The following is a 26,634-nucleotide window of genomic DNA, read 5'->3' as shown; positions in this document are numbered from 1 at the left end:
TGAACCCTGGGGTGACTGCCAATTGTGTTTGATGTAGCTCATCACCTTCTGTCTTCTATTTGCAACTTATCCACCCTCCAAGATACAACTCATCCAAAAAGCTTTTGCTTTTGCAAAGGCTCTCTCTGTGCTCTGTCCATGGGGCTTGAATAACTATGACGCTCTGATCACTTAGCAGTTCATCACCAACTGTCTAGTAGGATTTATTTTCACCACCATCAAAGTGTGGCTAAGTCATCTGTGTAACTTTCATCTTGTTGTGGTCTAGTTAGTTATACTGTTATCGCTGAACACAAGCCCTCTGATGGACCAGTACTTCCCAGAACAATGAAGAGCTCATATTCAGAGGGAGGGCACAGCAAATGCTCTGTTTGTCCCATAGCCACTCAAAAACCCTCAGCTGGATGGGAGATGGGGTGCAGGCAACTTTGTTCTTACCAACTTGACTGGCAATAGAGTTGAGGGACACGATCATCTTTCATGCTGTCTCTAAGTTCTCAGCCTCTGCTGGGAGGCTAGGCTCACAAGGGCAACTTGCACCTCTTGAACTCTGTCCTGCATTCCTACTCTTTTAGGCCCAAGGGCTGGATGGGTGATTGCTCACTGGCCTCATACCCAAGGTCTCTTGCTTTCACAGGTTCATGATTTGAAAGTTACCTTCATTTTGTACCTCCCTTCCAAACTCACCTGCCTGTGCAGACTGTTAAATTGGTTAAAGAAGGCCAAGTTGACCTCTCAATACAATTGTGTGGAAAGAGATTCCAGTTGATACAATCACAATATTTAAAAGGATAAGAGAAGAAACTTTCAGACAGTTCCAAGTTTTCTTGGAACTCTGTGTGAGTCAGTCATAGGAAAGCCACCAATGCACCTGAATAGAGTCTATCCAGGCCCAAACCCATGGATGGATAGCTTGTGCATGTCACTGCCTAGGTCCAGTTTGATCCATGATAGCCAGCATTGTGCCCACGACTAGAACCTGGCTGGGAGGGAAAAGGGAAGATAGATGGCTTTAATACAGAGCAGTCTCCTTTTTCTCCTTTTCCTCTCCTTCCTACTCTTTCTTTCTTTCCCAATGGCAAGCACTTTCATTCTTTCCTTTAAGAAAATAAACTCTTCCTTTCCTCCTCTCCCCCAAACAAATAAATGAACAAAACCTCTGCTTCTGGGGCTTTGAAGTTAGACAGGCTTTGAATCCTCAAGCTCTTGTTTATTGAGCTCAAGCCACGTCTCCTATAAACATCAAACTGGATAATTGCATCAGGAAATTCTCATGGGCTGTCTCTGGAAAGAGTAAAGATAGACAAAGGAGGTGGCTGCCTCTGGGGAAGGGAATTAATGAGTAGGGATGAAACCATGAATGGGGTATCATGTACACCATAATATCATAACCTAATAACCACAATAATTAACGATCAATTATGTCACCCCAAAAATGTGGCACAGGTTAAGGTCAGTGGGAGATGAAGTCCCAGCTCATTAGGAAGGCTAGACATGTAGGGGGTGGGTGTTTTCCTTTTGGTGATTTCCCCAGCTTCCCCATGGCCAGAGTCAATTCCAATCCAGTGGGCCACTGGAGTTATACAAGGCAGATTCATGTATGCCTTAGTCATATACTCAAAGTCTTCTGTTTTTCCCTTTGTTGAGAGCCTCTGAGTGCAAGCAGGCAGCATTACATTTGTGAAAGCATGAAATCCACTAGCAATAATATAACAGCCTCAAATTATCCGAGAAAGATGAGAAAGAGAAAAAAAGCGTCATCATCTTGTTCTGCCTCTCACTTGCTCCCTCTCCCCTTCCTTTGTTCCGAGCTCCATTCAGTGCATATCTCATTGTATTATTGTCTTGGGGTGGAGGTGGATATGTGAGGGCTCCTAGGGAGGCTAATAACCAAATCTTTCCTGATGAACATTGTATGGGCTCTGAAGCTCCCTTGCCACAGGATAAAGACTCTTTGATGAGGATATCAAAACTAAACTCCTGTTTGGGGCTGTGTTAGGTTGGAAAGAACCCATCAAGCAAGTGCCAGTGTGAGAGGATTTTGATAAACACAAAAAGATCCCAAGAATCAGTAACCCTTAGGAGGGACCTGGGAACAAAAGCAATGTCACCTATAGCAGAGCAAACCTTTTACGTGGTTTTGTCCTTGAGAAAGACAGGTAGAGTGCTGGAGCACACTACATTGTGCACATTTGCAAACTAATTTCTTGGCTCTAGAGGTAGAACTTGGGACATATTCTTCTCCCTCTGGACTTAGACTTGCAGCACCACCTAAGCTAAGGCTTACCCACATCACATAAGATGTAAGTAAAAGAAAGCAAGCTTTAATGTCTTTCCCTCCACCTCTCCCCTAGATCTAGGAATATGAAAGAGGAGGATTTAAAGTCCAGATGTGTATAAAGGTTGGCAGGTCACACATCCAGGCTTACGGTGCATTATGGTGGCCAAACGTACTGGTTTGCTGGGATTGTCAAGACATGGGACTTTCAATGATAGAACCAGAGGAATCATGGACAAATTAGGAGGGTCCCTCACCTTGGGATCACTTTGATGCTACAGAAATAGGGAAAAGCTTTGTTTGGCAGGACAAGTCCTCTGGATGCTGTGACTAAAGAGATCGGGAGAAAAATGGCTCTTCCAACATGGTGTATGGTGCAACAGATGCATCAAAGCCTAGACCAGCCTATTGAGGTTGTTGTGTAGGCAGGAGAAAGGGAACAATAACACAAAAGAAGCTGAAGAACAGGTGCAGCACTATTATCTGAGTTTATTTTACCAAACATCCAGTTTCCCAAACAATCCTGGAGTAACAGTTGATCACAGTTGAAACTACTTCCTGGTACAGTGGCCAACACTGCCACAGCAGGGACTTTCCCAACCCTAAAGGTAGCAAGAGACTTCGTCTACATCTCATTATACTTGTGGTCTGATGCATGCACCTCCCTTCTGATCGCCATTTTGGCTCAGAGGACACATTAAGTTAAACCATTCCCTGTCCTCCAGTTCTTGGAAATGCCCTCCTATTTCTCAGATATTTCCACAATTATGCACATATCCGCATAATCATTAAACTCTATTAATAAAATTGCCTAAGATCTGATTGCTTAGGGAACTTGACTGCTTGGTCAAGTTAATCTATGAGGGTGTACTTTCACTTTTGCTTCCATAAATCTTGCTCTCTTTAAACTTCTCTGTGGATCTGCTCCTGAATTCTTTCTTTGGTGAGACCAAGGGCCTGCCATTTGTCTCCAGTGACACTGTTGTGTCTACAAGCTGCATGTGGGAGGGAACTTCTTGGACTTCTGTATTTGTAGGCCTCTCACGGTTAATTTTAAGTGTCAACTTGAATGGGCCACAGTGTGCCCAGACATGTGGTCAAGAATTTTGCTGGTGGTGTGTGTGTGTGAGGGTGTTTTAGAATGAAATTGACATTCGTATCTGTAGACTGAGTAAGGTAGATTGCCTTCCCTCCCTGAGATGGGTGGGCCTTATCTAATTACCTGAAGACCCAAATAAGGACAACTACTAAACTTCCTGACTGCCTTACCTGGGAATTGGTCTTTGCCTTCCTTGAAATTTGAAGTGAAGCCACCGCTCTTTTAAGGTCCCAAGCTTGTTGGCTTTTGGACAGAAACTATGTAAATATGCCAGTTCTTCCAGGTCTCCAGCTTGCCACCGTGGAGACTGAGAAATCACAAGATCTCCCCATAATTAATCTATTTGTTCTGTTTCTCTGGAGAACCTTGACAATATAGGGATTGGGTGGACATCGCCTTACTGGAAGCAATCAACAGTTACTGCCATGTTGAAGTAGACTAGATAAGTATGGAGAAAAGAGAGGTAAACTGCACAGTGGCAGAGGCTGATGCAATTATAGAGCTGTATTATAGTGGGATGTCATGCGATCCTTTAAACAGTCAAGAAACAAGTCCACTTGAAACTGGCTGGGACCAGCATAGCTGAAAGAGCTGGATACTAACTGTCCTTTGTTTCATCCTCATTAGCCTTAGAGAATTGGCTGTTCTCATCATACATTTGATACCATGACTCATTAAAAAGAAAAAAACCCATATAAGGACAGAATAGGGAAAAATCCTAATCCATTCCTGGAATTCCTCACCTTTTCCCCACCTTAACTCATGCATAATCCTCCCAACCATTAAAGTTTGCCTGGAGGCACTATCCAAACTCCCAGCTATGCTACTCTCTTGAGAAGCCCCTTTGAGTGTGTGCTTTTGCCCTGTAATAAAACTTCCTCCCATTTAATTACTTTGTCTTTTCTCTGAATTCTTTCTCTATTGGTGACAAGAAGCTGGAAATACTGGGTAGAGGTCAATCTGCTTTCCCTCTAAGATCTCTTCCTCCCCAGATTTCACCACTGGCAACATCATTGGTAGTTTAGCATTCAAGGACCAGACTGTTGAATGCAAGACTCTCACTGAGCCTTCTAAAATATATTAATAATAGCATTAATAAAAATCAATTGTGCTCTTTTATTTGAAATCTAGCATATGGGCTGGTGTAGTGGCTCAAGTTGTAGAGCACCTTCCTAGAAATTGCAAGGCTCTAAGTTTAACTCTTGACACCTCCAAAAAAGAAAAAGAAAGAAATGGAGGAAGGAAGGAAGAAAAGGAAAGAAAGAAGAAAAAAAAACAAAGCATCATGTTTAAATTCTAATAGCCAGATTATAACCAGCTATTCTTTCTGTCAGTAGCACCTTGAAAGGCAGCCCAGGAACCCCACCCCCACTCAGAGCAATGTGATGTTCTGGACACCCCCTATAGTACAGGCATAGGACTCAGAGGATCTGGTATGGTTTTTCTTAACATTTTGTGTCAAGTCGTGGACAACTTGACGTTTGGAATTTCTTTGCAGGATTAAGTTTTACTTTGAGAAGTTAAGCACATTTTGTATTTGACTCTATAATACATGATTGTTTCAATATAAAAAATCAATTTATTTGTTACTCAATATCAGTTATTATTAATTTATTTGTTAGCAAAATTACTAAATTTTCCTTTAAAACATTTTAAAGTAAAATTCATGCTTACAAAAGATATTCCTAGGGCTTAGATGTTTTTCCTAGGGCCTTCACCATCCCTAAACTACTGCTTCCTCTGGGCATATAGTGATGGATAGAGAGGTATCTTAGTGCCCACTCACCTAGGCTGGGATCATGTTAATATTTGTTGACTGAATCAGGTGGTGAATCAGGTGTAATGCTTTAAAAAATACTTTTGGCATGGAGATAAGTTGCCCACCATTGGGGAATGTTTCAGTTAGTTTCTTAGCTGTGACTAAACTAATCCAACTCTGCTTTATTTAAAAAGAAAATTATTATTGAACAGTTATCGAGTAGCTCTCAGAATCATGCAGCATGGCCCTTTCTTGCCCCAGTGACACAGGCAGTCTTGACCCTGGTCTCTGTGCTGTCTCTATTGCTTCCACCTAAACAAATTCCCCCTACCATGGCTTTGCATCGCTAGCTTCTGATTCAAGGTCCAGCAAGTATGCATCTGATTGGCCAAGACTGGGTCACATGTTCCTGGCTACACCAGTGATTTTTGTTACTCCCCCTCCATGTCAGTGTTCTACCCTTGCCTTCTCTGTCCCAGGGGCTAAGTTCCATGGATTGTTCTACCTGGGCTCCTTGCCCTCAGGTTTCCATTTGGTTAGATCAATAGGAGGCACCAGTAGGAGACTGGAGGGTGAGATGAGAAATAAGCCAGAGCCTTTCCATTACTGCTTACTCCCTTGTTACTTAATGCAGCTGTTCTGGCAGTAGCTGTATCCTTCCAAGACTTCTGCTTCCTATGGGTGGTCTTCTTCCAAGGATCCAAACTCACAATGCTGGATTAACATTGTTTCCTTGTTTGTTCCTTCCAGGTCTGGGTGTGAAGCTAGCTTCCAACTGTTGTTATTCTCTGAATGCCCCAGCATCTTTTATTGGTTCCTATACCCTTACCCATATCTCTATAGATAGTCTCTTCATCAACTGCCTTCAGATCCCATCTGGGTGTGCCTTCTGTTTTCCATGGGGATTCTGACTGAGTCAATGCTTCAGCAGCAAAGGAAGCTGGGAAAATAACTATCTGGCATTTCACCTTCTAGGTGGGAGGCAGGCTCTGCTTCCCAACCAGGCCATGAGGTAGAAGATTTCTTAGATAACAAAGACAGTAAAGATATTCACTGTCACCACTTAACATTCAACACTGTGTCCTCATTATTTCAGTAAGGACAGAAAAAGAAATAAAAGATTTAAATATTACAGATGAACAGGTAATTCACAAATGTCATGATTGGATACATAGACAATCCAAAAGAATCTACAAACTACTAGAATTTATAACTAAATTTAGCAAGTATCAGTGTAGACAAAGATGATATACAAAATACCAGTTGTATTTATAGATATGAACTATAAGGAATTGGAGAATAATTCTATTTACAGGGAATATAAAATGGTGTTGCTGCTATGAAAAACAGTATGGAGGTTCCTCAAAAAATTAAAAATGAATTTACCATGTGACCCAGGAATACTATTTCTGAGTACATATTCAAGAACTGAACACAGGATCTCAGAAAGATATTTTCACTTCAGCATTACCTAAAATAGTCCAGAGGTAGAAACAAACTTAATGTGCAATGATGGATGATGAAAATGGTGGAATATTATTTAGCCTTTAAAAATAAAGAAATTCTGTTATATGCTATAATGTGAGTGAATCTTCTGAAGGGCATGTCCTAGGTGAAATAAGCCAGTTGCAGAAAGACGAACACCGCACGAATATGTATACAGTAGGTATCTAAAGTAGTCTAATCCAGGGAAACAGAAAGAAGCAAGAAGTTACTAGGACTGAGAGGAGTAAGAAATGGAAAGTTACTGTTTAATGGGTAGAGTTTTAGTTTCACAAGATGAAAAGCTCTACGGATCCATTATATAACAATATGCATATAATTAACACTACTGTACTGTACACTTAAAAATAACTAAGATGGTAAATTTTATATGATTTATTTCTTGCTATTATAAAAATTCTATTCATAGTAGCATCAAAAATATCAAATAGCACTGGAGGTGTGGCTCAAGTGGTAGAGTGCCTGCTTTGCAAGTGCAAAGCTCTGGGTTCAAACCCAGTCCCACCAAATAGATAGATGGATGGATAGATAGATAGATAGATAGATAGAATTAAATCCAATAAAAATATTCAAGACCTCTGCACTGAACACTGACAAAATATTGATGAAAGAAATTACAGAAAAGATTTTTTGATTTTTACTATAGGGCTATAGGAAATTAAGACAGTTGGTGCCAGGGAAAGGAGAGACAAACAGGCCAGTCAATGAAACAGAACAGATAGTTCAGGAAAGACCCAGACATACATGAACACAAGATTTATAGCAAAAACTCCAGACCCCACGCAATTCAATGAGAAAAAAGATGGTCTTCTAGTAAGTACTACCAGAGAAATTGGCATCCATATAGGAAAAGAATTGTCCTCTACCTTACACTATGCACACACAGAAAAATTAGATGGGTCTTTTAGGTGGATCATAGACAGGAAAGATAAAACAACAAAGCATCCAGAAGAAAGCAGAAAGAATACCTTCATGATCTTGGGGGTATGCAAAATTTTCCTAAGCAATACGCAAAATGCTAACCATGAAGTGACAGAGCAATACATTAAATTAAATTAAAATAAGAGATTTTTTTTTCCGTGAAAAGGAAACAGTCAAGCGATGGAGTGGAAGATATTAACAATACATCTGATAAGGAATCCCATTTTTTTTTTTTAAAGAGTTGAGCAAGGTACTTTACAAAAGAAGATACCTGGATGGAGAATGATCATATAGTCAGGTCCTCAGAATCATTCCTCATCAGAGTAATGTGAATTGAAACCAAGATGAGATGACACTATGCATCCATGAAATGGCTAACACGGTGAGGCTGATGAAGCCAGGTGCCATAAAGATGGAAAGCAACCTGAATTCTCTGAATTCTCATACATCTCTGATGGAAGTTTACTTTGTTCATTCCCTTTAAAAACTGTTTGTCCGTGTCTGCTTGAAAACCTAAACATATGTCTACTCTATGATTGAGTAATTCCCCTATCAGATATTTGCCTGAAGGAAATGAAATATGTGTGCACAAAAAGAGCCAGACAAGGTTGTTCACAGCAACAATGGAGCACAGCGTAGTGATCAGAAAGAGCCCAAAGATACCAGGCCACAGCCTGGAGGAGCTCACGGATGTTGCATTGAGTGAAAGAAGTTCATGTGAAGCCAATTTATGGTGACAGACATCAGAATAGAAGTTACATCAAGGGCTGGAGGGGGAAAGTTAGTATTTACTAAGGGTGAGCATGAGAGCCTTTGGGGGGTACTGGATGTATTTTATGTTGACCTGGGTGGTATACATATGTAAAGCTTATAGCTATACAGTCATGACTCAATATCTAAAAGGTTGCCTTGTTCCAGGACCCCCAGCATTTACCAAAGTCTGTGGATACTCCAGTCCCTTGTATAAAATGGCATATTAGTATACATATCTGATGTACATCCTCTTAAATACTTTGACTCACCTCCAAATGACTTATCACACCTAATACAATGTAAACGCTATGTAAATAGTTGTCAGACTTCATTGTTTAGGGAATAATGACAAGAAAAAAGTCTGCACATGTGCAATACAAACACAATTTTTTTTTAATATTTTCAATCTACTATTGATTGAATCGCTTTCTTAGATATGGAGGCCAACTATACTTACCAAGAAGGGGTATGAGAGATTTTTCTGGGGTCATGGATGAATGTGTGTTTGTGTGTGTAAAACTTCTTAGGGCTGTTCCCTTTTTGTTGTTTTCCTTGCAGTGCTAAGGATCGAATCCAGGGCCTTGTGCAGCTAGGCAGGCTCTCTACCACTGAACTATATCCCTACCCCCAGCTTTTCTTAATATTTATTCATAAAATGGGAAGGGACTCAGGTAGAAAACAATTGATGAGTATCCATCTGTTATGTAGTCATCTTTGTTCTAGTAGGATCATGGAAAAAAGGATGGGGTTATTTGGCAAAGTGGGAAGTGCAAACTTCATGATGTCTCCTCTAGGTGACCCTTAGCCTGTGCCATCAAGTCCTATGCAGATTCCTGGCTGTTGGACAGGACCCTGATGCTGCTTCCCACACATGTATTTGCTCATGGTCAAGGGCAGAACTCTTCTTAGATTGTCAGTGGCCCTGAGAAGTCCCACTCCCCACCCCGAGGCATTCTTGGGTAAGGGCCCAAGCTAGATAAGATCAGGATTGGCCAGGGATGAATCTGGGTTGAGGTGGAGCCTGGAGGTCCAGCCCAGAGATATTCAGAGCATCATCTGCGGACTGGAACCTGTCTACAAACTGATGCAGAAGCATGATGACATAGTACAGGAACTGGGAGCAAGCATTTGAGAAACTTACAGACATTGAAGGTTTAATCTTATGTCTATTTAATTTACCATTATGAAATCAGAGCTTGTATGTGGAATACTCACACACTCACACACACACACACACACACACACACACACACACATTCCATTCCTAATTTGTTTTCATTGGACTGGGATGAATTGGAAATTGGTCCTTCATTGCTGATGCTTTCAGCATTGTTGCAGGCCCTGCAAAGGGTGTGTCCTAGAAGAGCTCAGGCTAGGTCTCTGATAGGTCAGGGGCTGCTGCCGCCTGCACTTGGCAATTTTTAGAGACATTGAGCAAAACAGCCTAATTGTAGTTTCCATAGTTACCAGCCACCACTGACGAGAACATGAGCAGATCTTAAAGGGAAAAGCCAGACAGAGGCAGAAGTCAGGAAGGTGAGATCTGGGTGGGAGAAGGTGACTACTACTCTACACATAGCTGCAGGCACTAGTCCTGTCTCTATCCCAGGGCACCCAATGATGACATATCACCATGGCAACTTCCTATAAAGGACACCGAGGTAGGCTTACAAGGTTCCTTCAGCTCGGTTGACAGCATGGCTTTTCATGGCTTTCCATTTAGGGGTCCCTCAATGACTCTCTTCCAGTGTCAGCTTTAAGAATTTCACTTTCTTTTTCCTTCTGCTCAGTTCACTTACACTGGGCCTCCACCCAAAGCAAAGTTAGCCACCAGGGAGAGATGGCAGGAAGGCTTCAGTACCAGCCCCACTGCCCTTCATGCTCAAGCTTCTGTTTCCATTGGCTGCAGGGGTCAATGCCACAACCCTCCAGCTGCCTCACAAGACCATTCATTGCTCATTCCTTCATTCATACTTACTCAACAAACATTGCTGGTTGGGGCCAAATAATACAGCAGAGTCCAATCAGCCCAAGTCCCTGCCTTCATGGAGCTTATATTCTAATGGGAAAGACAGGTTATTAAAGTATAAATATAAAGTATAATGTTAGGATATTTTATTTTCATTTTTGTTCCATTGGCTGCAGGGTGGTGCATTGGGCCAGGAAAGGCTGTGATGAAGGTGAGAATGTCCGCATACAATCTCAGGATTTGAAAGATGAAAGGGCAGAAATACAACCTCAGAAATGACACTGGGCTTAGCAATGTGACCACAGGGTCTGTAGAGCAGTACACAAGTAGGGAACACTTGTCAACTGAGTGATGTGGAACCAAAGAGACCAAAGGTTTGTTAGTCCCTCTTGGGCCATGTCTGTATGTCCCTGAACTCCTGGCCATGTGGTTTCAGACATGAGTGGATTTCCACTCACCATCTCAGGTCAAATGTCACCTTCCTTTCACACAGCAGAAGGGGTTTTGGCTAGGGATCACACGCTGGGACCACCCTGGGCCTCAGCCACTAGAAGATGCTGTTGCAGCTTGTTAGCTTTGAGGGAGGAAACTGGAAGCCAAGAGAAAGAGCAATGTTGCTTTATGAAAATATTTGGATTATTTGAAATAAGAAGCAGTCCTGCCTCAGAATTATAGGCTTGTAAATCACTGTGAGGAGAGAAGGGGCCAGGGGAGTGGGGAGACTTGGTTCGGGAGTTTACGATTTCTCCAGAGGCCCTTGATGGAATTACAGCCTCATAACTCACTGGGGCCTGCTCTTTGCTCCAGCTTGGCCTCCGCTCTTACTCAGGGACCCCCGGGAAGGCACATCTGGGTGCCAGCGATGAGGGACAGGCACTGTGGTGGGAGCCTCAGGCAGAGCCCACCAGGCTTTCTGGGGAAAACGAAAGGAAACGGAGAATTTTGTTATGGGTTGGGTGCTGGCATTTGGACCCCCGTGTTAGGAACACTGTGGAACTGGGTTAGAGTGAGCTTCAGGAAACAGACTGAGGGGTGAGCCAAGGCTCGGGCCCAAATGGCAAATGGAAGGGGTTCCATGGGGTCCATGGATTTCTGCGGGGGTTGCCACATTCCACAAGGTGCTGTGGAATCATATGGCAAGGACACTGTGGATTTCTTTCTGAATGGCGGAGGGCAGTGTGAAGCTGCCTTTCTTTTTCTTTGTCAGGGTCATGTTTCAAGTGTGTTACTTTACAAAATGGTGCCCACCAACCTCTTGTCAGGGAACAGATAAATACCTGAGCCTCAAAGAAGCCCACAGTTAGAGGGAAGACGAAGCTGGTACTGACCTTCCTCCAGTTTGGGAATTTGCGCCCTTGGTAAGAGGTGAGGTGGCTACCAATAGTCCCACCTTCTCCTGGCTCTAGCTGTTTCCTCTGCCAAGTTCAGGGTGAAAAAAAGGTTCAGAAAGCAAGTTTCCAATAGCAAGTCAGTGTAGTGCTGTTGGAAACAACTACCCTTTTGAGGTGTGCACATCAGGCATAGTACACAAATCAGACTTAATGCTCACAACTTTCTTATAAATTATTGCAATTTTGCAGTAAGGGGAGTGAGGCATTGAGGTATAAATCAATCTGCTTCAGGTTGGTACTAGAGATTTGAACACAGATCCTTCTGTAGCTATGGCATATCCTACAAGGAAGCCTACACAGCATCTCATCTCTAAATCTTCTGGATAAATCTCTTCAATTTCTATGCTTTGATCTGTGTTTTAGCTTGCAATTGCAACCCAAGGCCTGCTCTCGCTTGTGTTGTCTGCAATGTCCTTTGCATTTCCAATAGAATGGTGATAATCAATCCATCCATCCATCAGAGAGAGAGAGAAATTCATTTAATGTTTAGTTTGCTATGTGCACTGCAATTGTTAACAGCATAGGGTTTGATGTTTAATTTTTGGAGCTCTTTATATATTCTGGATATTCTTTCTTTGGATGTTAATTCTTTATATGATGAATAACTGGCAAAGATTTTTCTTTCATTCTGTAGGTTTTCTTTTGCTTCCAGTAATTGTTTCCCTTGCTATGCAGAAGTTTTTTGATTCAATACAATTCTTGTTCTTATTTTCTGAGCAATTGGGGTTCTGTTCAGAAAAGTGTTAATTATGCACTTATTTTCTAGAGTTTTCCCTATGTTTCCCTCTAACAGTTTCAGTTTCTGGTCTTACACAAAAATCTTTGATCCATTTGGAGTTGATTTTTGTACAGGATGAAACATAGGAGTCTCGTTTTAGTAAAAAATTAAATATCAAAAGAATTAATAGTACAACTAATAAATGCACAAATATACTGAACAATTTTTAAAAGAAGAAGTATAAATATCTAATACATACATGAAGGAATGTTCAACATCAGCCATAAAAGAAATGCAAATCAAAAAAACAATTAGATACTATCTCACTCCAGTCAGAAAGACTATCATCAAGAAAACAAAGAACAAATGCTGGCGAGGATGTGTGGAAAAGGGACCCTTCTACACCATTAATGGGAATGTAAATTAGTGCAGTCTCTGTGGAAATCAGTATGGAGGCTCCTTAAACAACTAAAGGTAGGACTTCATATGATCCTGCAGTATCAAGTCCTGGGCATTTTGAGGAAATGCAAGTCAACATACAGTTGAGATATGGTACACCCATGTTTATAGCAGCCCTATTCACAATAGCAAATATATGGAATCAGCCTGTATGCCCATCACCCAATGAATGGGTAAAGAAAATGTGTTATATATACACAATGGAGTTTTATTCAGTTATAAAGAAGAATGAAATTATGTCATTTTCAGGACAATGAATGGAGCTAGAGATCATCATGTTAAATGAAATAAGCCTGACTGAGAAAGACAAATATCATATGTTCTCTTTCATATGTGGAGTCTAGTCCTTTAAAAAGAATGTCAGGAATGTAAAACATGTTCTTTTGGGGGATGGGAGGGGGAGAATGAAAGGACAGAGTGTGGGAGTGAACATGGTAGAAGTACCTTATATATACATATATAAAAACAGAACAATGAAATATGAAAAAATTTTTAAAAAGCATAGACTTTGGGATTATAGAAACCTGGGTATCTCATTCCAGCTCGGTCACGCTATGATTTGTCTTTTGTGGAATTGGAGTTGTCATTGCTTTGAGCCTCAGTGTACTTTATATATAAAATGGGTATAAAATGATAACTATGGCATGAGTTTGAATCAAAATTTTGGATGAAGTAGTGTACATGAGTGACACTGATATAGCAACTCACTTTGTGAAACCATGTCTCAAAGGAAATCCTTTGGGTCCAGAGGTGATGACCCTGGTCCCAGGGCACTGAAAATCACAGTTTTTTACCTGACACTTGTATTCTCTTCTTTACCCCTCCACATACCTAATTAGGTTTCCTAAGAAACCTTTTTTTTTTTTTTTTAAACTGATAAGCTATAGCAGACTAAGAGCTCTTAGATAAGCTTGCCTTCAGTATCAGATTGTTTTCATTAAATGCTCTTCTTTGGGTACCAAGTCTGTGGCCCAGTGACATGGAGGAAACAATGGGCGTTTATCTTATTATGATGAATCCAGCATTGAGTTCAGAAGCAAAGAAACGAAAAGACCCATCTTGTAACACTGCTGAATTAAGAAGACAGGACGTAAAAGTGTTCACATAATTACGCACAAACCAGCACTCATTCTCAGGGCTATGACCCTTAGGATAAGGTGCTGATTGTGCAGCACAGACGGTGCTGGGGGAGGTTAAATAGTGAAGGCCCTGTGGAGAAGTCTGCTGTGAATCCAGGGAGCCACAGAGCCAATGGCTTCGGCCAGCCTCACACACAACCATGGCCCAATGCCCCTTGGATGCTCCTTACGTAGCTCACATATATCAATACTTTCAAGGTAGAATAAAAACCTGGTTCATCATGAGTGATGGAAAGGTGAGGAAAGGCACTGGCTATGGGTTGTGATGGAAGTAATGGAAAGGTAGAAGAAAATTAGAGGCTCTTACCAGGAGAATAGCATTGGAAATGACTTTCATCTTGCTTTTATAGGATTAATTAAGGGCTTTAAAGGAGTATATCTTGTGTTGGAAATGTTCCTTGCTCCTCACCTCATATCCTCTTGACCTGTCTTTCTAGTCCTGCTGTTTCCACAGCAACCAAGTGGCATCCATGTGGGTTCTGACAGCACCACTCATGCATGGGGTGCATGGGGAAATGGGGCCACTCCATCTGCCTTCTGTCCTAGGACTTCTCAGCCCCTATCAATGGGGACCCTGATGGAGCCACTAAGCTGTTCCACTATACTTGAACACTTAGGAGCAGGGGGCATGAAAAGCCCATTGGGCAGTGTTTGGGGAATGGGCAATGGGTGTCAAGGAGCCTTTGCAGTGCACTGCACAGCTCCTAAGACCCAAGGGGAGTGGAGTCCCAGCTGCCTACAGTGGGGCCAGCTTCAATAACCCCTTGAATCGGCTTGCCCTCACTTCCCTACTTACCGCTCCTCTTCCTCAGGACCATGTCTTGAAATAAACCACCTGTTCACAAGCTTTTGTCACAGGCACTGCTTTTGGAGGGGACTTGGGCACTTAAAATGTTCAGTTATCCACTTCAGCACTTAATTGGGAAGCTGTGTTCTACTTGTGCTTGCAGGGATAGGACAGATGAGAAATTCTTGCACCTGTTTTACTTCATTCATTTACAACATGATTTTAGGGAAATCACTACATGCTGGATGCTGTCCCAAGCCTGTTCTCCATAATAAAAGCTGTTCACTACCAAAAACTTCCCACTCATCAGAGGTCAGTAATTCTGACCTCATTTGATTCTCACAGCAACTCTATGAGGAAGGTGCTGTCATTCTCTTCTTCACACACCAGAAAGCCAAGATTTAGAGATGGCTAGAAGCTTATTCCAGGAACAGCTGGTCAGGCTGTGGCCACCATCTTTACTCTGTTTAGACAGTGTGTTCTGGGCACTAAAGGGAGTCAGATGGAATTGACCCTGTGGATGGAATTCCTAGCTGTTGCATGGGTGGGCTGTCCACATAGCTCTTTTTCCATTAGAATTCATAAAGTAGAAAGCAAACTGAAGTGAGAGAAGGAGTAAGAAGTGTGCTGTGGAGCTGAGGGCTGGCTCGGGCATAGCTGAGGTTCTTTGGGCTGAGGAAATGCAATGTTCCCTATCAGGAGTGGGAGAGGGAAGACTTAAATGGGGAATGACTGGAGAACTTGGAAGATGGGTAGTGGCTGGCCCAGGTTGAGAGACCAATGTGAAACAGAGGTAAGAACAGCCCCATCTGGCTGTGGGTCTGTGTGTGTGTGTGTGTGTGTGTGTGTGTGTGTGTGTGTGTGTGTGTGTGTGTGTGTGTGTGTGTGTGTGTGTTGGGGGCAGTTTCTCCTCTCCTATATTTTAGAAGGCCATCAGGACTTTACTGCATGCAGTCAGCCAGCATCTTTCTAGGCATCACCAGAAGTAGTTGTGTAGGGTCTCCAAAGGCAGCTGCATCTTGAGGAAGGACCCACGTTGAAAATATGGTGTATGTGAAAATGAGTTGTTCTCTGGTTCTCCAATAAATTGATCATTGATCAGAATCAAAGTACTAGAAACTGTAGGTTATTTTTCATAACAACTTCTTTGGCTGGATTTATCCCTAAGTGGGAAGTATAATTTCTTCCAGGGTTGTGTGGGCTGTTAATGCTGTGATGTTTGCCTAGAGTTGAAAACCCTTGATCACAGCAGGTGGTCTAGAAACCAGGCAGAACACATCTACACAAAGCTGGCAAAAGACAGGGTCTTTCCTCACCCTCTTACTCCTCTCCATATCTTTCTTCTGATGCCTTGCCTTACCCCCATGTCCTCCTCCTGTCCTCTGTAGATTTCTTCCTTCCTTCTTTCTCTCACATTTTCATTTTCTTAGTCATCTTCATTCCAAATCTGTCCCAAATCCAGCTCAGGAAAATTAGAAGCTTCAAAAATTGATGCAAATAGTCAATAATAAATATCTTAACAACAAACAAACAAACAACTCTGTCAAGTGGGCTATGATGGTGCATGCCTGTAATCTGAGTTACTTGGGAGACTGAGATAGGAGGATCTAGACTTCCAGGTCAATCTGGGCCATGTAGTGAAACAATGTCTCAAAAAAATAAAGTGACTTTTTGGTCAAAAGAATAACTCTCTGTAGGTGAAAGGTGAGATTTCATACCTTAGTAATACTATCAGGCTAAACCCCCTATTTCCTGTAGCAGTCAGAACAGTCTCCATCATGCTGCAGTAACAAACAGCCCTCAACACCTCAGTAAGTTCAAACTGTGAAGATTGACTTTTTCCACCCAAGCTGCATAATCAGCAGATAATCATCAGAAGTTGTCTAGTGGCTCTGCTGTATGTCATCACAGTTCTCACTCTGTGGTCCAGGTTGATGGAGCAGCTGCTCTCTGGAGCACTGCAAGTGACTCATCAAACTTGTGCTCATATATATTGGCCCAAAGCAAGTTCCTGGACTGGTTGAATTTTATTAGGGTAGAAACTGTATTGCTCACTCAAGGAGGAGAACTAGATATTGTTGAACGGTGATACAATCTACCAGATGTCCCTATGCATGGCTCCAATCTCATCCCTGTGCTGTAGCTTCAGAGCAACCATACAGCTTCTGGTTTCATGTTCAAGGAAGGGATTTTGTTCAAACAAAATTGGGATGGGGCAGGAAGCATGGTTCAAGTGGTAGAGCACCTGCTTAGCACATTGAGGCCCTGAGTTCAAACCCCAGTGCCACACAAAAAGTGGGGTAGGTTTAGAGGCACTAATTGTTGCAGAAGTGACCGTTGCCTTCATTCACTGTGCTGGCCTGGCTCAGAGAGAGGTTATTCCTATAGCACCCACTGCTCTCTACCTACAAAAGACAGCCCCTAGCTGCAACTCAAGGATTTCACTTCCTAAAGATAAAATTCTCATAGAAGGGTATGTATGGCCTAATAGAGAAAATAACGGTGACAGTCTCAGTGGGAGGATAGTTCAGTGATCAACTTGGTAACTGATTTCTTTCTCCTTTTCCTACAGCCTTTGTCCCTCCCTTCTTCTACCCATTTACTGAGCTCTGTGCCAGGCATTGTAACAAGTTCAACTAAGCTATGGTCTCTGCTTTCAAGAATCTTGGTCTAATGACCAAAAAACGTATTAGATATTTTTTGTAATGAATAAATAAGGCATCCATTCTAAATTTGTAATTAAGGTTCCAGGACCAATTCACTATTGTTTGTACAATATAATTTTTTAGAGCTAATAAAATTCCACGGGTGTGTGACCTTTCATAGTGTCTCAGGGCTTTTTTTTACTTTAAATGTACAAATCAGTGTACTTCACTCTTTTGGGCTTTGGTGGTTTTATGGATAAGGAAACAAAAGCCCTGAGAAGTGGTCTGCTTGAGGTCACTGATAAAGCATGAGATCATACAGAGGAGGGTGTCTGAGGACACTGCAGGAACTGGGTCATGTGTGGAATCTCAAGCTCAACCTTCCCAATGAGATCACTGTCCCCACCCAGCCTGTGGCTTTTCTTAGAAGGGAAGGACTTCCCCTACTGTTTATGAGCTATACTTTCCTGTTGGGTCTGACCTATTCTAGTTTATTTGAACCCATGATATTTGTGCTAGGTCTTGAGACTACAGACTGATCTTTCCTCGTAGCTGTCTCCATCTGTTCTCATCATTCCCAAGGTGTTCCTACATCACTTGGCTCTACCAGCTGTGTCTGCCAGAAGCTGCTGCTTCTCAGTCTTACTGCTCTTCCTTCTTAGTAGCTCAGTCATTTTCCAAAAGGACTCTCTTCTGGAGGTGGGACAGTGCTAAGGGGTTGAACAGGGACACTTTTACCAAAGTCCTTTCTGTGGTCCCCACAGGCCCCCAGTGAGCATTCTCTACTTACAACAGCAGGGTTCTACTTTGAAGGCTGGAGGGACCTGAAGTTTGGGCTGGGGGTGGGGGGGCGAAGGGGGCAGCAGAGAGACAAGGGAGGATAGAATTTGCCTCAAGTTTTATCAACAGTTGGGTGCACCCAGTGTCCATTTTACATCTCCCTCTCACTTCTCTTTCTTTCCTTTCTTTATTGTCCCCTTTCTATGTTTCTTCTTCCTTATCCCCCTTTCTGAGTTATTCAGCCTCACCTTCTCCATCTGCTGACCTGAGGCTCACCGGTGAGCAGGCCTGCCTAGGTAGACAGCTAAATGCACAGTGCAGCATTCAGATGTCCTAGTGCCTGGGTCAGGGCTCCCAATACTGCACCTTCTATTCTACCTTCCTTCCCCTCAGTCCCCATCTCCAAGCAGTAAAGTCCATAAACAGACATGAGGCAGCTTGAGGTGTGTCTTTCCTCCCATGCCCTACTTCCACTGCCATCCTTTCCACTCTCTCTCCTTGTCCTGCTTCTCCCCAGCAAGAGATCTTAAATCCTATCCAAGTGCAGTGTGTGTGTGAGAGTGAGGGGAGGAGGAAGGAAGAAGGGAGGGTGGAAGGGAGAGAGACAGACAGAAATGGGGTGGGGGGAGATCTAAAGCATGGATGACAATCCCTGCGTCCTCTCTAGAACCAACTCTAATGAGGTCTGGAGGGCTGTGTTAGATTAGATTCAGACAGGTTGGACCCCCTTGGAAAGCATTGTCCACTGACAATACTGTTGGCTGGCATATTGGCATGTTTACTGTCCCTAACTTGCAGAGTCACCACCCAAGATTGCTGTCTTGTAAATGAGAATAGAGCCTTGGGTAAAGGGACACATCTTCTGTGGCTGATTTTGGATATAATGTCAGAGAGTGAAGGTGTCATATGTGAGCATAATGAAGTTGTCACCTACTTATGGCCTACCTTCTCCCTTTCCCCCTTCCAGCCAGTCACACAAAGACCTGAATCTCAAACTGCATTTTTATTATTTTTTAATAAACTTTATTCTATATTACAAATAAGTTTTTTTTTGTTCTGAACTGCAAAATAGGAATGCCTTATATTTACATACACAGGTATACAATTAATTATAACAAAGGTACAGAAGCTTGCCTTTACCAAGTTACAACTGGGCTCCAATTTAAATAGCGTAGGTTTTCTTTTTAAAAATTTTTTTAAAAATCTTTTTGTTTTTTAAATCTTACTTGGATACTCTTCTTTAAAAATCAAACCAGAGGACCCTCTTCTCAAAGATCTCATTCACCTGTCTTTGTTTGTTGTAACACTGTTGTCTACAGGTATGTTTTGCTTTGTTCTAACAAAGGGTCAGTGTTCAAGGTGGAAGCTTGATTTTGTACAGAACTGGGGCGGGGCTTCAAGGGTTTTTGTGGAACAGAAATAACCTGCTCTACCTCCTTTAGTGGTCTCTCTCTGACTCTAAGACCTCTGCCAGTTCCTTAACCCACCCAGGCATCCATTCCTGTTTCTCTTCTTCCCTTCTAGCATTTGGGGCTTAATTCTGGGTCATCTGACCAGGCCAGAACTTCTGCTCTCCCCCCACACCTCAGTTCCTGGAGCCATTGTCTGTTGTGGTACCCTGGAGTTGCTGGTTGCTATGGTAACTTGGTAAGACCCTGCTGGAAGAGAGGCTGGTCCCTCCATGCTAAAGTGGGGAGGAGGACTGCATTCAATCCTACCTTCCCATCTCAGGGCCTGGAGGCCTGGTTTAGCCAGTGCAGGACTAAGCCAAGACGGCCTCCAGGACCCCAGGATGGGCAGAGGGGAAACATGGCGGGTGGTCCACTTTCAAACACAAAATCATTGGTTTCCAAGTGGAAACAAGATTCTTTGAGGTAAACTAGCTTTTCTTTTTAAAGAACGGAACATTTAACAAGCCAACAAGCTGACAAGAATGTCAGGGAGGGAGAGGGGACAGATGAGGATACATGGCTGATCACCTTCGCCCAGTGCCTGGATGGGGCTGATCTCTGCCCGGAAGTGTTTGTTAGTTCTGTTTACTAATGTGATCTTGGTTCTTGAGTGTCCTTGGGTTACTCTTTAACGGTATCCTATGTTTTGAATTCTACTGCCGAAAGGGAGCCCTTCCAAAATGTGCTTGAGTCATTAAATTCAAAGATACTGATGAAAGAAACTGGTGGAAGAGCTGCTGCATAGACAGTCTACTTGCTTTTGCATTCTTGGGGAGGGGAACTTGGGTTCTCTCAAACTGGGCCTCCCTATAGTTTGAGGGAAGCTGACAAGAAATAAGTAGGATTCAGCAATTCCAGGGACAGCTTGGAGAGACAAGACTAGACACAAGTCCTTGGAGGAGGGAGTGGAGGTGAGGGGAAACCCCACCCAAGGTCCTGCCTACCTGCATCACCTCACTATCTCTGCCAGTAAGAACTGAAAATTCTTTTTGCTCCTTAGGGATTTGTTTTGTTTAGTTTTGCTTTGTTGTCGCCATCAGTCTACTCAAGGAATTTCCCTGGAACTCTAATGAGTATGTATTACTTTTACAACCAAAAAAAAAAAAATCCTACATATTTTTAAAATTTGGATACTCGCCTTAATAAAAATAATTTTATTGGGGAGCAATGATTTGTAGTTTAAAAAAAAAAAAGGTCTCTCCTAAATGTCTGCAACTTTTCCTGCAGCAATAACTTTTCAAATAGGAAGAATGGTCCTTTTGTTTTCTACTTGGGAGTGTTGTCCCCTTAGAGTACCACGAGAGGGAAGTTTGCACTGTTGGAGTCCCTCTCAGGAGCTACTGTCATCTGTGGCGGTGTCTCAGCTGCCCACTTATAAAATAAGGCTCAAGTGTGCTCCAAGCAGAATGCCCTGGGATGAGGTGGCCAGAGGCAGAGAAGAGGGACATCGTGGGTTCTGTCTGCTCATCAAAAACACAGGGGAAGCACCGAGAATATTAGCAGCTATGGAGGAGACTTCCCCTGGCATGACCACATCCCACATCAGGCAGGTCTTTACTGGTCGGGGAGGCTCCCTCTCACCCCTGAGGCTCTCTTCATCCTCTTGGAAGTCACAGGTAAAGAGTTCTGCATGTGCCTCCCCCACCCACCTACCAATTTGGACTTTACATCCACACCTTGGATCCTTCCTTCCTTTCAGATTATAAAAATACACAAGCAAAAAATAATGAACTACAAACCCCCAAATAAACAGCCCACAGCTTCTTTAAAAGGGAAGGGCTGAGGGAATCAGAGTCCCCTAGTCACCCATTCTTTGGGGCTGAGAGGAGGGAAGGGTGGGGAGGAGCCAAGGCAGTGAGCTATCAGCAGGGTCATTTCCAGGTATGGTAGGTCCCTGGAGTTTCTCACACAAAGAAATGCCACTAAAGCCTTTAGGAGTTTGATGGGATTCTCCGGGGCTGCCATTTCTGAAAGGGGAATGAGAGGAGTGTCCGCAGAGTGACTTCCTGAATCTGTCTTTCCTTGTTCCTGGGCTCTCTGTAAGGAAGAGAGAAGGAATATTGGTCCTTTGCTCAATGAAACACTTGTCTGACATCTTGTGAAGTGAAAGGCAGTGTCCCTCAGTCCTGGGAAAGAAGACAGATGGAAATGGAGTTTTCCTTTTTAGGTCTAAGTGAGAGGTGCTTAGACCAGAGCATTGTTCAGGGCCCTACAAACAGCAGCAGAGGTTTGCCTCTTAGAGTGGAGGTCATTTGAGATGTCGTTGCTTGTGGTTCCAATAACAGCAGACCCTCCCCAGGACCTTGGATGGGAGAGCCCCTACCACTCAGGGAAGCAACTCTGGGCAGAGCAGGATGGGACTGAGCAGCTCATGGACCCAAGTCAATATATGGCCTTGAGGAAGAGGCTCCATGAGCAAGAGGGCCAAGGAAAGACAGGGAGGAGGCCTGCTGCCGGGGTGGGGCACAGTCAGAGCCAGACATACAGTGGAGTACATGAGCACCAGGGACTGGGTGGGTGGGAAATGGTAATGGCAGGGCATGACATTATCCATTATCCATTATTGTCCCCCCATCCTTGCTGGGAATGGGAGCTGTGCTTAGGGGGACGAGGGCAGAGAGACCTTATCCATCACAACTCCTGCTTCTCTTTGGGAATAGTCTGGACAGTCTGCCTCAAACTTTGGGAATCATTTAAGGGATTTTACTTTCTGGGCACAGCCTCACTCAAGCACCCTGAACTCACTTATTGGCTGCTTGCAAGACAGTGGTGCTAAGGGCTGGCTCTGGCTTTCAGTATTAATTACTCCAGGTTGTAACGTACCTTAGCCTGGGGGACACTCAAATTATCCTCTGTCCCCAGATTTTAAAACCATATTGAAAGAAGAAGGCAAGAAAGTATTTTCCTGAGGAAGTTACTGACACAATAGCAAACTTCATTTAATGGTGCTATTTGCAGTTACCAACAAATGTCAGTGTCTCTCCTTATAGGGAAGGACAAAGAAGGGACCAGCCCACACCTGGGGAAGCATGTGCCCCAGGAGAAATGACCAGATTGCAGCTATCTTTCTTGGCTTCCTCTACCCATTCTTTCACATTCAGGACCCCATGAAGCTTCCCGTTTTCTGTCATTACAAAACATCAGCCCATCTCCCTCCAACTAGATGGTCTGGTACCATCTTGACGCTGTAGTGTCAAGGGGAGGAGGTTAGATAGGCAGGTGAGGGACACCACCTTTTCTCACCTGTCCGCTGCCCAGACTCCAGGAGTGAGATAAAGTTTCCACTTTCAACTGGCCCATAGCCCTTCATCATGGATGAAGGCTTCAAGGGTACCTTCATTCCGCAGGAACCAGTTTGCTTGACTCCCTTCTCTTTGGGAGCCCACAACTACCTGGAGAAGGTCTGTGGGTCTCTGCTCTTCCAAGAGGAGCTGGAGAATCCCAAGAGGATTTGGTAAAGATTTGGGAAGAAAGAGCAGATTTTGGATAATGTTGCCTGTCTTTGCTTTTAAGTTTATCACATTTGCACCAAGAAATCAAATGGAAGAAATGGAAAACAAACAGCAAAAGAAAAGAGGATTTTTACGGGCAAGGTGGGTCATGGCTCTGGGGGAATGATCCAATTTCTTAGTCCCCAAACAGGCCATAGAGGCTGTGCACAAAGTATCAGAAACAACCCAGGCCACCAAACTAACTATCTGTCCAAAGAACCCCTCAGGAGAAATAGGGGAGAGCCAGGAAACTTCTCTGACCTTCTCTACTCTGTCCTCCTGATACTTGTGTTCCTCTGAGGTGTTTGAAGTTTTACTTATAACAAAAACATGAGGAAAAAAAGTCCTGTACCGACAAAAAAAAAATAACAATAATAAACATCCTGTAAAAAATAAAAGCTTCAGCAAAACCATGATGTCTTTTTGTTTTCTGCTTGTTCATGTTTTTTCTCTGTGCAAAACTTAAAAAATAAATCAAAACACATTCACTCATGCACACACTCACACACAACTTCCACCCAGCAAATCTGTGTTAAATAGGTTCATGTCTCTCCTCCCTAACCCTTCACATGTGCAAAATATTTTTTGTGGCTGAGGTGCTTCCTCGCCCCTGCCCCCCGCCCCCATGCACCCTTTCTGCTCTGCCAGGTCCCGTGGCTTCTTGGGAGGAGATAAAATGACCAAGAACAGTAACTCCATGTTTTTCCACCTGGCATTTCAGTCGCATAAACCTTTGGTTTTTTTTTTTTTTTTTCCTTTCAAATACATCTTTTCCCTTTCTCCTCTTCCTATTTGTTAGGTTGTTTTTCCATTTGTCTCCTGCAATGCCACATGATGCTCTGCTTTGGGTCACCAGAGTCCGGGCCTTGGCAGGTGACCACCCTGATTTCCTATGGACAGGGGACCTCTCTTCCCACCCACCAGCACTCAGCATAGAAAGCAAATGTCAAAATGTCCTGAAGCTGCAGGATGAATGAACGAACAAGGGGATAGAGAAGGGAACCACATCAACATCCTCCTACAGAGGACAAGAAACCTTTTGCATCTTTCTGCCTACTCCTGGGCACCCCCCCCCCCACACATGTGCACACACACATGTACACACATATGAACTCACAAACACTTATTCATATCCCAAGGGGCAATGCTCTTAAAAGTGCAGAATGCTACAAGGACTTTGCTGGAAATGGTGTGGCTCCTTTCCCATGTGGGACTCATTTTGAGTGGATGGCAAGGAACAGTGTCTGATGCTCTGGAAGTGAAGGCAAGACTGGAATCCTTATCAAGTCCACCTTCCATGACGCTTCTCCATGTCTTCCCCAAGCAGCAAACAATATGAGGTCAGATCTGCCCTGAAGAGATTCCTGCTTCTGGTGGAGACTGGGCCACATAGTATCTAAAGTCCCTTCCAGATTGTAGGTTCGTGGACCCACCACTAGATCACCTCTTGCCATAGTCCCTGCTCACCTCATACCCATTTCTATGTGTGCATTTGCCTGATGGGCTAGAACAGTGTGTCTATAGATGGAAGGACCAATGGAGAGATGAGTGTCAGGGATGTAGTCTGTTACATGTGCCTCCCTCCATTTCCAGCTAGGTCCTTCAGCTTGGCTCTCCCATCCCTCCCAAACATGACAGCTGGGGGCTGAGGCTGGCTGGCATTTTGGTTTGTCTGGGTGAGGCTGTATTTGATTGTTTCTTCCAATGATAACTGCAGAAAAGAAACAATGACAAAAGAGACAGCTGAGATGTTGATGAAGTAATCCCCAAAGAGGTCTGGACAGTCCATGACAGTCATCTGCATAGCAATGGCACCAGATTCTGCAGGGGGACAAGGACCAGGCTGTCTACCTAGGCCCTCTATGGAGCTCTCAAGGACAGTGAGGATGGAGCCTTGGAGATGGCTGGAGGTAGAATCTCCTGGATGCACTCTGCATTTCACATTGACCCTTGATGAATGGTGACAAAGAAGATAGAGAAGACTTCTCTAGACAGAACTTGAGGCTCTGGCAATGGACTAGACCCATGATGATAGTTGTGATGCATTTGAATTTGGGAGTGAATGGAGAACAACAAATGCTGCTTCTGGAGTAGATACAACTCTTTTCTTTTCTCCCCCTCCATGTTACATTTCTGATGCTAGAAGCCAGATTAGAAGATTACGAACATCTCCATGGTGGTATGTAACTGCTATTCTTCCTCCTTCCTAGCTTTCCATAGGTGGGGGAGGAGGCCAGGCAGGCAGATCCATATGGACACTTGGAAGGGCTCCAAGGAGATTGGAAGGGGACAGGAGGCCTCTGGATACCAACACAACAGGCAGAAGCAACCAGCATGAGCACTTCCCAACCCTTCACAGGTTCCCCACTCCAGCCACATAGAGGAAGTGAAGCCTTTCTTCTCTTAGTTGCAAAGCACCCAGACCACTGACTGGCCCCTTGGAGCTGGGAGTGTGGGAAGGGAGAGCCAGGTGATGTCTTCCCAATGAATATAATACTGAGCTCACTGCTGCTTCCCCAAGCCAAGTTTCAGACCAACATGGAGACTCTCCCAGTGGAAAGTGAAGTAGCAGCATAGGAACAACCTCTGTCCACAGCTCCTCATCAATATTTGGGCCCTGCTACTGACACATAGGGTCAGAAGCAGCTGGAGAGAAAGCTCTGCTCTGACATCTTCTGGTCTGGTCCCTCGCATGGGGTTGGTCACTCTGGACTGACTGAGGGTTGGTGGCTTAGTCCAATTGCATTGGCAGAGCAACTGAAAGAGACATGATCCAGGAAAGAGGGAGAGACAGAAGAGGCAGAGAGAGAAAAGGGAGAGAGACAGCGTTGCTTGGGGATGCTGCTGATGCCTGTTGGAACTTGCACTTGGTAAAGATGATAATCTAGACTGAGGCACGGCTTGGTGTGTCCCTCCCTCCAGGGCGGGCCCTGGAAGGATGGTTCTCAGCTGTCTAAGCTCATGAGGGTTATGACTTGTTCTAGTTTGTAGGCCAGTTTCTGCTTCCCACACTGGTCGTCGTGGTCCAGGGGTCCAAGGATCTGTGGAAAAATCAAGAATGGGAAGGTTAGTAGTTTGGGTGCATGTGTCTGTGTTCCCAGGGTGCACATACATGGTGTGGACATGATTAAAGGGTTAGGAAGATGTACACTTGCCAATACACACATGACACTGCTGGATAAGCAGGCAGCCTGGTAACATGGGTAGAAAGATGTAGAAGGTACTGGGGACCCATGTGACTAGAACCCAGGACATCAACACACACATGGACATGTGTGAATGAATGTGTGCATTGTCTGTGAGACATGAGAGGGTGGAAGTTTTTGCTGAAGATAACTGAGCACCACGGTGACAGTCACATTCAGGTTCCACAGTATCTCCAGAATTAATATGTGATGAAAAGAGTGATGCTCAGTGTCCAGTGGGGATGTGATTGCATGAAGTTTAAGAATCCCATTCCTCCAAAAAGAAAAACTGCCCCCTGCCAGGTC

At 43.7% G+C, this 26,634-nt stretch overlaps 1 protein-coding gene across 2 annotated transcripts in view; it reads right to left on the bottom strand.

Moving 5' to 3' along the window:
- Positions 1-19,197: 19,197 nt before the first annotated feature.
- Plxna4 (plexin A4) overlaps positions 19,198-26,634 on the bottom strand; it is a 416,968-nt gene continuing 409,531 nt past the window's right edge. Inside the window, exons 32-33 of one of the 2 annotated variants that reach the window (XR_012444270.1) lie at positions 24,261-26,184; positions 19,198-21,689 (exon numbers count right to left, since the gene is read on the bottom strand). Coding sequence is in view for 1 of the 2 variants with exons in the window: in XM_074062846.1 (XP_073918947.1) it covers positions 26,089-26,184 (96 nt within the window). In the remaining variant the exon portion in view is untranslated. Of the gene's footprint in view, positions 21,690-23,244; positions 26,185-26,634 lie in introns of those variants that run through there. The other variant, XM_074062846.1, reaches the window with a different exon arrangement.

This window comes from Castor canadensis, chromosome 2 (genome assembly GCF_047511655.1).
Source record: "Castor canadensis chromosome 2, mCasCan1.hap1v2, whole genome shotgun sequence".
Taxonomy (NCBI): domain Eukaryota; kingdom Metazoa; phylum Chordata; class Mammalia; order Rodentia; family Castoridae; genus Castor; species Castor canadensis.
The sequence above is the reverse complement of the archived record's forward strand: the minus strand, read 5'-3'. Positions and strand labels throughout refer to the sequence as shown.